The 11,136-nt window shown below is 31.6% G+C and overlaps 1 protein-coding gene across 8 annotated transcripts; it reads left to right on the top strand.

The window, feature by feature from the left end:
- The first annotated feature begins 839 nt into the window (after positions 1-839).
- Positions 840-10,728, top strand: LOC145967087 (uncharacterized). Of its 8 annotated transcripts, XM_083091725.1 has the most exons (14): positions 1,353-1,467; positions 1,965-2,038; positions 2,368-2,538; positions 2,666-2,889; positions 2,975-3,366; positions 3,559-3,728; positions 4,014-4,150; positions 4,608-4,758; positions 4,893-5,034; positions 5,193-5,465; positions 5,552-5,688; positions 6,068-6,213; positions 6,297-6,530; positions 6,680-10,728. In XM_083091725.1, the coding sequence occupies exons 3-14, from the start codon at positions 2,412-2,414 to the stop codon at positions 6,731-6,733; spliced, it is 2,187 nt and encodes a 728-aa protein (XP_082947851.1). In that variant the 5' UTR covers positions 1,353-1,467; positions 1,965-2,038; positions 2,368-2,411; the 3' UTR covers positions 6,734-10,728. The 8 variants fall into 8 exon arrangements, with proteins under 8 accessions (XP_082947852.1, XP_082947850.1, XP_082947853.1 ...); XM_083091726.1 differs by lacking the exons at positions 1,353-1,467; positions 1,965-2,038 and adding an exon at positions 840-953; XM_083091724.1 differs by lacking the exons at positions 1,353-1,467; positions 1,965-2,038 and adding an exon at positions 1,025-1,178.
- The last annotated feature ends 408 nt before the right edge of the window (positions 10,729-11,136 follow it).

The following is an 11,136-nucleotide window of genomic DNA, read 5'->3' as shown; positions in this document are numbered from 1 at the left end:
CATTGTTGTATTTAATCATTAGTATTGTTTGCTATACATGGCTCTAGTTAATTATTAAGAGATAAGCAATTTTAAAAATATGTATAACTTGAAAAAATGTTTTAATCAAACTGATGAAAGCCTTTTAGTTTTTCAACACATTTCATATTTGCATGACAAAATTATATACGAACAGTTTAACAGCGAATTTGACCACTAATTTTTCTCAATTAACATGGAGTCTTATATCGTTCAATAATTGTAATACATCAGTGTATCAATTGCACTTTTATCTATGTATTCTGTACAAATTTGTCGACACGTGATAATAGCAAAAATCGAGCAAATCTGTCAAGTATTATACAAGAATCGATAATATCTTTTTTTTTACATTTGTTAATTATATAAAAATTAATCGGCGGGAAGCAAATATTCAAATAGATTCAGTTTTCGCGCGAATTTTGATTGACCAATAAAATTTTTAAGGCATATTCAGACAGATGTGCGCAATATAACGTATATCCACGAAGGGAAAAATGAACCAATTATTAAGAAACGACGCGATAGCCAATCACTTTTCATTACGGACTATTATTTTAGCAAAAGCGAGAGACCGATTGGCTATCGTGTCGCTCTTACGCACAGGATACATCCCGTGCATAATTACAACAATTCGACGATTCATCAAAGGGCAAAGGCTAATTGACGTATTTACATAGCCGTGATACGCATAAAAAAGAAAATAAACAATCATGCGCTCGACGCAAGGAACGATACGAGCGATACGACTTCCTTTCAACGCTCCTTTGTCCTTGAACAGGCCATCAATTGATTTCTCGCGCATATAAGTAGGGGACGCGTGGTTATGCAAATACACGGAGATAGGTTCGAAAATAATGGCAGAGCCGCGTCGAGAATCCAGGACGAGAGCTCGGGACACGGGGCCTCGACGACGGCACTCGGAAATAGCGGAGGTATACAAACACGAGGAGAGCACGAGAGAGCGATGCGCAGCGTGCTACTGCGCAGCTACCAACGCGCATCCCAGCGCAGCATTTGAACCGTCGCAGTTCGATCGGCCATATTGCCTCTTACACAACGCCCTCACGCGAACGAACGTGGGTTTATGTGATTAATTCGAAGCCTCGCGTCGCCTCGTGCCGCATCGCGCGCACAATTCTGTCCTGCGATTACGAGCGGTGAGTCTACTCGAATAATCCGACCGGTCGGAGGTGGCCGGGGTGTCCGCGGACGATCGATCGGCCGTCGGTGACACGCGACGCAACGGCACGGCGGCATCGTCGCCCGTGTCCTCCATATTGATGACAGCGCCGACGGTGATAATTTTCTGAAATTTTTGTCGTTAATGCCCCCTGTGTCCTGAGATCGAAAGCACCCGCGTTGTCTTAAAAGCTCCCCGACAGAATGCGCGACCTCGTGGGGCCCCCGCCGTGTGCTACGAGAGTCCGCGATTACGGTGCCCCCCAGGTATCTCCCGCGTCTCCACGCGGCTCGTCGTCTCGCCTCGCTGGCCGCTGGCGTCGCCCGTCATGGCGCGCCATCGCACGCCTCTCTCTCTCCCGCGGTCCACGGCGTTGCTCGTCGTCCCCCGTAGCGCCGTTGGTCGCCACGCGCGTCGTCTCGTCTCGTCTCGTTTCTCGTCTCGGTCTCGTTTCGTGTCATGTGGCGCGCGTCGCCTCCGCGGCGCTCGTCGTGTCCCCCGTGGTCGCGTGCACCCCTGACGTTTGTCGCGCGCGCCGAGAAATCGGCGCCGCGACGCCGACACTCTCGGGGAGCGTCGAGCGCCGAGCCTCGGCGGTGCGAGTTCCCGTTCGTGTTGTGATTGTCGCTTTATTGATTTTTTTTCCCCTTAATTCGCGCGAGTGTAACGGACGACGCGCTCCGGGGAGAACGACGTCGTCGTCGTCGACGTGCCACGGGGATGTTTTCAGTTTTGTCGATGCTCGAAATGGTTTATTTTCTAGACACGCTCGGCGTTTCCTCGCGATGTAGACTCGCGGTATTTAAGATAGATTTCAAAACCGGTGGATGATGAAAGGTAGAAGGCTAAATTAATACAAATTTCCTGTCCTCTAAAATCTTGAAAAATGAATTGCTTCGCGTTTTTGCTTTGTCAGTAGCAATTAGTATTTCTAGGAGTAAAAATTCACAAATTTTTGAAAAGAATTCAATTTAAAAAAAATATATACATTATGTTATATATAATGTATACTTGACATTGCCAACTTTATTTTTAGAATATGTGCGTAATTGACACAGAAATTTTATATTAACATTGATTATATTTAGAATTATATCAAATGTATTTTCAAGTTGACCCATGAATATGTTTTAATAATATATATTAATGTTATTAATATGTTTCAGATTAATGAATATAGGTGTTACTGTACGAGTTAAATGCTTCAATCATGACGAGTAACGTAGCAACAATAAAGTTGGAAGAGGAACAAGAATCTGTCACAGAGATACAAACTTACTTAGAAACATTTAATAAGGAAATAGAGGGAGGACAAGGAGAGCAATTGCATGTGCAATGTTGGTATTCTATGATAGTTTTGTTTTATAGATGTTTATTATGTTAAATAATACTTATTCTCTTAATACTAATTTAGTACTACTAATTTCTCTTATATACTAATTTATTAATACTTATGTCTTATAGTACAACAAGTGGAAGGATTGTCTGGTGGAGAAGAAGGTGGAACATACTTTGTTGATCAATCTGGTCAATATTATTATCAGGCAAATAGCGATGAACCGCCTGTGATGACACAAGTGCAAATACAAGAAGTAGAAGAAACTGATGTACAAAATGAAGGGGAAGCAAATCAAGATGAACAGTATCACGAAATTGAAGAGCTTGAAAATGCCGATGGTGATGAAGATGTAAGTAATATTAAAAAAAAAAAACTGATATAATTATATTTTTAAAGTACAGGGAACATATCTTATATACAAGAATAAATTTTAGGGACAAGTAGCCACTAATGAAAACAATCAAGTTGTAATTAATTCTGGTGATGCATATCAAACTGTCACGATTGTACCATCTGACACAAATCCTGGAGAAGTTAGTTATGTTCTAATAGTTCAGCAACCTGAATCTGAAGAAAAAGAAAGTAAACCTGCAGAAAATGAAACAATAGCGACAACGGCAACAGCAACCGCAGCAGAAGGAGAAGAGGCAGAAGGTGAACAAGATCTCACTGTATATGATTTTGAAGATAATGAAGACAATGAAGCTCCAGTTGAATCCGAAGCGGAAGATGATAAGACGAAAATTGTTAAATTTCTTCCTAAAAAATCTCAAACTGTAACACAGGCCCATATGTGTAACTACTGCAATTACACCAGCCCAAAACGGTACTGCTTTCATACATAATTATATTTTTCTTATGTTTCTTATATTATTTATAAATTTTTCATATTACGCTATAATCCTTCTAATTTTTATCTTTGAATTTATTGTTATACATTAAAACTATCTTTTAGAGAAATTGTTTATAAGAAAAATTTCTTTTTTATATTTTTAAAATTCCTTTTCATATATAACAGGTATCTCTTATCACGGCACATGAAATCCCACTCAGAGGAAAGACCGCATAAATGTAGTGTTTGTGAGAGAGGATTTAAAACTTTGGCTTCGCTTCAGAATCATGTGAATACTCATACTGGGACCAAGCCTCATCATTGCAAATTTTGTGAGAGTGCATTTACGACTTCTGGTATGTAATTTAATGTTATTTACTTTTTTTATTTGCATCATTAAAATAGATATTGAGAATGAAAGTTTTTGTAGATAAAATTTATATAAATTATTATTTTATATATAAATTTTATTTTATCTACAAAATTATTGTATATATATATATAAAATTATTGTACAAATATTTAATTTTCTCAAAATTTATCAAGTTATAATATCTTATTTTGTCATTTTGTCAAATACATGCACAAGTATAGTAATTATAGAAAATATAGTAATTATCAAATATATCTTATTTATACAGGTGAACTTGTAAGACATGTTCGGTACAGACACACTCATGAAAAACCTCACAAATGTCATGAGTGCGATTATGCATCTGTTGAGCTATCAAAATTGAAAAGACATATTAGATGTCACACAGGCGAGCGACCTTATCAGGTATATCTTATCATATTTTTCTTTATTATTTTTAATATCATACATGCATAACATAACATTCAATATAAACACACACATGAAAATGCTCTATTTGTAATTATATGAGCATGGAGAAAATAAATTGCAATTACATGTACACACATGGGAGGCTATGCTACAACTGAACATTGATTGCTAATATGAAAATTACATATATCTGAGAACATCTATGTGAAATTTATTTATTTTTTTCTATTATTTTGTAGTTTCCAAAATATTACACATAACTTATGGCTTTCTATATAATTTTTCCTGATCAATTATTCTTAAGTGTTATAATTATTTATATTATTCTATCTGTGAAAAAAATTTATTTGTACTTAATATCTTTAAATATATAAAATTATTATAAATTTTACTCACAAAATAATTCTATGTCGCTTACTAATTAAAATATAATGTTTAATTATTTTTTCAGTGTCCACATTGTACATATGCAAGTCCAGATACATTTAAATTGAAACGTCACCTTCGCATTCATACTGGAGAAAAACCATATGAATGTGATTTTTGTCAAGCAAGATTTACTCAATCAAACAGTTTAAAAGCACATAAATTAATTCATAATGGTAAATTATATATAGAAGTGTATTATATGAACACTACTTATTTTACATTTTGTGTAGAGTTGTATCATTTATGTATAGAAATTAAGTATTATCTACTAAAACTTATTTGCTCATGTTAATAATGTATATTACAGTAGGCGATAAACCAGTATTTCAGTGTGAATTATGTCCAGCTACATGTGGCAGGAAAACGGATCTCAGGATCCATGTGCAAAAATTACATACTTCTGATAAACCTTTAAAATGTAAACGTTGTGGAAAAACATTCCCGGATAGGTATGTAAATAATTTCTTTGACTAATAAAATTTCATATTGTGATAATGTGTATGTGTTTGAACAATCAAATATATATGAATGAATTAGAAAAAAATCATATGATTGTGCATCTGACAGTAAACTATATTTTTTAATACATAGATATTATACATTGCAGATATAGTTATAAATTGCATAGCAAAACTCATGAAGGAGAGAAATGTTACAAGTGTGATTTATGTCCGTATGCGTCCATATCGGCGCGTCATTTGGAGAGTCACATGCTCATTCATACCGATCAAAAGCCGTATCAATGTGATCATTGCTTTCAATCATTTAGGCAAAAACAGTTACTCAAACGGCACTGCAATCTCTATCATAATCCTTCGTACGTTCCTCCTCCACCACAAGAAAAAACGCATCAATGTCCCGAATGTGAAAGAGCATTTAGGTGTGTGATTACTTGAAACAATTGATGATATGATTAAATTGATATCAGTATAATTTTTTCTAATAAAATATATTTTTGTTCTATAGACACAAAGGTAATCTTATTCGACATATGGCTGTTCATGATCCGGAGTCATCCCTTCAAGAAAAACAGCAGGCTTTGAAAATTGGCAGACAGAAAAAAATACAAATTATTGATGGTCAACGTGTTGAAGTAATGACAGGTAAAATATCTTATTATAAATATTTAAATCTGATGCATTTACATCATTTATTGATAAAATGTAATTTTTTAAATATTTTATCTTATTTTAGCATATAATTGAATAATCTATGCTTTAATGAAGATATATATTTTCATTTTTTTAGAAAATGTATATCTTTAATAAAGATCTATATTTGTTTCTCCACGTGAAAAATTAATTAGAAATTAAGTTTTATTAATATATTAGTGATATTAATCATATATATATATATATATATATATATATATATATATATATATATATATGTACATAAAAACATTACACTCACAGGGACACTTACGATATGATCTAAATGTAGATCATTGACTAATATCCATGTGTTATGTTGCGACAACAGGTGATTTAGCTTCTAAACTTAAAGGTTATGAAGATGAAGAAGAGGAAGAAGATGAAGATGACATGATGGCAGTCCAAGGCAGTGATGGTCAACAATATGTCGTACTTGAAGTCATCCAATTAGCTGACAATCAAGGAACTGATCAGGTATTGTCAAACACAAAATAATTTGAAAGATTAATTTATCTTTTGGAATAAATTATGTATGATTACATTTATATTTATAACAGATGGCTGTAGTTGCAAATGAAGATGGAGAATTAGTAATGCAAGATCCTTTAAGTCAAGAAAGTGGTATAGTAGCAGAAACAGGAGAAGAAGTTGATGAAGCAGATGAAGATATAGAAATGCAAGATTTAAAAATAGAATCTATTACCTCCAGTCCACCTAAATCTTCTACACAAAACACACAAAGTGATCCAAAGTTGCAAAAGGAAATGGAAACCTGTTTTGGCTTTGATGAAGTAAGTTCATGTTTTCTAATTTCATAGTTTCATGTTTTTTAATTGATTAATTTTTTGAAAACTTGCTTACAATACTCATGAAGAGAAAAAAGATATGTGAATTTATTTATATAAATGAATACATGATACCATGGCATTTATCTTTTTAGGAAGAAGAAGAAGAAGAAAGCAGTAATATAAACATGTTACAGACAATTTCGTAATAACAAATATAAGAAGAATGTACCTATTTAATAGTCCAATGTTTTACTTTGGTCCCAGTGTTAGTGTACGTACCCCCAAAAAAAATCATTAAAACCGAAAAAAATTATATATACTGTGTACAGAAAAAAAACTGTGAGTGCAGTGTACTGCTATTTAAAAATATCCAAAAATGAGACTAATTGTGATTTAGGTATGATAATTGAAACTTGAATCTTTTTCTTTTAAAATGTGATTTATTAATTGCTTAAAGTCATATGTTTTAGTCTATTAATTGAATCATCATCGACAGTTGTTCAATAATATATAAATAATACGTAAAGATAACATGTAAAACAGTTACGCGTAGATTATAAAAAATTCACAAATAAAATTATATATATAAATTAAATTAAAAAGTGCAAGCACCTTTTTGTGATCTCAGCAACCTCTACGACGAGCGCAATATGTCTCCCTCCAGTTCCAGTTGTTAAGAAAGGAAATACATGGCAATAGTCGGAAGCATTGCCAAAACAATCGACAGATCATCGTATAAGCTGAGGAATAGCGTAAACAATTGTAGAGAGAAAAAATGAAACTAAGGTTGGTTTTCAAGGTTAAAAGGAGACGACTTATCCATCGCGAGATACCGAGAATCACATGAATCGGAACGCAACTGTCAGTCAAACAAAACTGTTTTGACAATAATATGATATTGATGATGTATAAACAAACATAAGTCAACATTTTTGACAACGAACGTCAAGTTTAACTTTCGATAAATTATCTATTGAGATATGTATGCCGCAAACTTTCCGTGAACTCTAGAGATTTAAGCTATTTTATTGGTTTTTGACATCAATCGCTTTCCAAGATTTCCACCTTGTCTCGTGCGAACTATGATTATTTAATTTATGATCTATGAGAACGTAATGTTATGATATATTTCTAGTGATGTGATTGTGATATTCAACCAATTGTGTTTTTAAGAGTCTACCTGTCTATTCAACATATGAAACATCGTAATCTTTACGGAAGATCTTATACACCACATTGCTGTGTTCATTTGGTAGAGCATCTTTGTGTATATAAGGATGAACTGTTATAATTGATTAATTCTAATATATGATAGACTTGTGTACAAACCGTAGATCACAGACTTGAATTGTTCAAAGAATATAGAAATGTATGAGATGTTAAAATATAAAAGATATTCAGTTTTTATTGTTCGCGTTAGATATATTTAAATTTAATTCTTTTTGCTATATATTTCAAATAATGTTTGCTATATATTTTAAACATTTTGTAATATTTGGATTATAAACGAGAACGGGTATCTATTATTTAACAATGTGTCAATTACAAATTTAAGATTTTGTTTTGTCAATTAGATTGATGACTATCTCTTTTAGTAGATAAAATGTCGAGACTCAAAGTATCTTTTAAAAGAGGTGAAATTGTATAAAACTATTTTTTAAAATCATCGTAACATCGATCATTAGTTTTCTTCATTATCATTTAAATGAAATGAGTTGAATGTTTTTAAAAGTGATATTGAGAAAGAGAAAAAGAGAACATCTCTCGAAAAACCATTAATGCAACATTGCCTACGTATTTATAATAAAAGAATAATAAGAAAAACCTTGATCACCCTCATCTCCAAGTCTTGTAAGCGTGATATCTGCTATGATTGAAGAGAGTAGAGAACTCATTGCTATGCCGAATGTTTGCTAAGATACAGTGATCTATGGCTTAATAAACAACGGCTCTTATATTCAAAATTCTACAAAAAAAAATCTCTTTGTAATTCTGTTATCACTGACTACAAGTTGAGTTTGCATGGAATGACGAAATCTTGAATGAAATGTCTATCTATGGTAGTGATTGATATCGGAGATAATATTCATAAAAGACAAGAAAAGTAGCTTTCAGAATGATACGGAAAGCCTATACGCGTATCTCAGGATGAAAAAAAATTTGTTGGAAATTTAAACTTGGCATTCATTAATGTCGTCTCAATGTATAAAAATGTTGGCTGGAGGGAAACATATTGTGTTTGTTCGAAGATACAGCACACAACGCACTTTTTTGCACTTTTTAATATAATTTATATATGTAATTTTATATTTTTTGTGAATTTTTATTTTTATAATTCATACTTTATTGTTTTTTATGTTATTAGAATAACATACAAAGTGCGCGTTTTGTGCGCGCCATTTATTTTTTTTTCATTACACATTTTTAATGATAATTTTATTTTATTTCACACAAACTGTCAAAATTGATAGCTGATTTGACAGCCGCAAATCATACGAATGAAGCAAGTCGCATAAATCAATCGGCATCGCGAAAAAGAGGCAATAATACTAAATAAACATCGAGACTTTCGAGTATTACATATTAATAATAGACGTAACATATCTTTTTTAGAAAGGGATTTTTATGTATTTTTATATATTATTTGACATTTTTATATATTATTTGACTGCTGATGATGATCCAAGAGATCGAAACGCCTTTAAATAATAAATTATATTGGAAAGGAAAAGAATTTTCACTTCGATTACTGCGCCTGGCTTTCAATTAGCCCGTTTCTGTTTGTGGATATTTAATGTCAGAATCTTCAACTTTGTTTATCAAAATACTTTGCATATCTCTAATAGGGAGCTGCAGTGTGATTCACATGCATGGTACAAGAACTTCTTTTGCCATTAGTGCATTAGGTACACATAATAATTTATAAAATTATTGTAGTTTTGTGGTTTAGTAAAATATCAAGCAAATGTACAATTATGATATGTATAATTATATATTTCTTAAAAATATTAAGAATATTAGGTAAGATTGCATATGTTAATAATAAGGAAAAACAATAGGATATCTTGGCATAATATTTTTAAGTTTATTTATAATTATGAGTATTAAAATAGAAGCTCATCATGACTTTAGCTAAATGAATGGATGGAACGAATAACAGTTCTGTTAAAAGTAGCTCGCAAAACTCAAATTAACGAGAATAATATGAGGCTGCAATGTAAATAAATGCTTATTGTCATATTTCGAATTAGAAATCACTTTAATGTTTCAACGCAAATGCGAGATATTAAGAAGGAAATAATTTAAAAATTGTATTAAATATTTTATATTATCTATCTATATGTAATCTTTTCTTATATTAAAAATCGGGAAATAGATAGAATTATGTAAATTGAAATATATTGGTTTCATGGGAGATTGATATATTATATGTAAAAAATATAATATTTTTATTCTTGATTAGATAAGTTTGTTAAAAAAGAAAAAAACAATGAATTTTTTTTTGTCATTCGTTAATTAGACACTAATAAGTCTTGCATAATATTTTTTGGCAAACTTCTATGTGTATTATTTATATCATTTTATATATATAATAGATTAAACACATGATTTATAGGAAAAAATTAATATTGCAAATTTACTATTAGATTTGTGCTCTATGTATATTATAAAATTGTCGCGAGGTAATTCATATCTTGTATATTTAAATAGTCTTTAATATACATATATACTGTTTAATAATCACAACCTCGCACGTAATGTTTCCAAATTAATTTAGAGGCATGATAATTTCCTTTAAAATAATTAAAAATAAGAGCACATACGTGAGTGATTTCAATTCGATTTTAATAAAAGTAGTATAACAAAATGATTCTTAAAACAATGGATTTCTTTTTTTATAAGCTCATGTCTTTTTATCATTGGAAACATTACAATTTTCCAATAAAATCGATCAAATTTTTTTAATAATTGTCTTGTTAATAAAGCGATAGGAAATATATATCTTTATATAAATATGTCAGAATGAAGAACAGTGTGTAATTAAATACTCGTACAATGTTGCTCATGAAATAAATTATTTCGCTTACCTTATAGGATTCAAGGTAACGAAATAAATCTTGTAAAAAGTATGTATAATTTTTTTTTACATACAAATTGTACAATTGTAATTTAGTGATTAATTACTATATGCTATCTAAAATTCTGCACTTTCTTACATTATCCCAAAGAATAAAAAAAAAGCGGTGTAACATTTTCTCAATAATAAACATTATGTCATCGATAATATTTATTTCGATCATTCGTCGTGTTCACATTCTTACGTTTTTAATTTTTTTATTCTTTTCGGGCATTATTTAAATTTAAAAAATAATTTAGAATAAAATTAATTAAAATTAATTAAGGTTGACATAATGAATATTGGAATTCACTGAGCTTTCAAATTTGTAATTTGACCTTTTCTTTCTATCGACATTACTTTACTCACGTTTGTCAATAAATGGCAACGTTTACCAATCTATATTTACACTCCCCTCTATTAGTGTTATTAGAAAAGACCACACCCAAATGCACCCTTGGTCATTAACCCCCATAGGCAAGTTTCCCTTCG

The sequence above is a fragment of the Camponotus vicinus genome, unplaced genomic scaffold (assembly GCF_025532165.1).
Source record: "Camponotus vicinus isolate PSW18456_S1 unplaced genomic scaffold, iyCamVici1.0 SCAF_2, whole genome shotgun sequence".
NCBI lineage: Eukaryota > Metazoa > Arthropoda > Insecta > Hymenoptera > Formicidae > Camponotus > Camponotus vicinus.
Note: the sequence above shows the minus strand (reverse complement) of the source record. Positions and strands in the feature narration are given on the sequence as shown.

Bases quoted from the DNA above. Each gene is read 5' to 3' on its own strand.
- LOC145967087 (XM_083091726.1), top strand. From the start codon at position 2,412: ATGACGAGTAACGTAGCAACAATAAAGTTGGAAGAGGAACAAGAATCT. The intron at 6,214-6,296 runs GTATTGTCAAAC...TATTTATAACAG, and splicing joins ACAATCAAGGAACTGATCAG to ATGGCTGTAGTTGCAAATGA. The intron at 6,531-6,679 runs GTAAGTTCATGT...TTATCTTTTTAG, and splicing joins CCTGTTTTGGCTTTGATGAA to GAAGAAGAAGAAGAAGAAAG.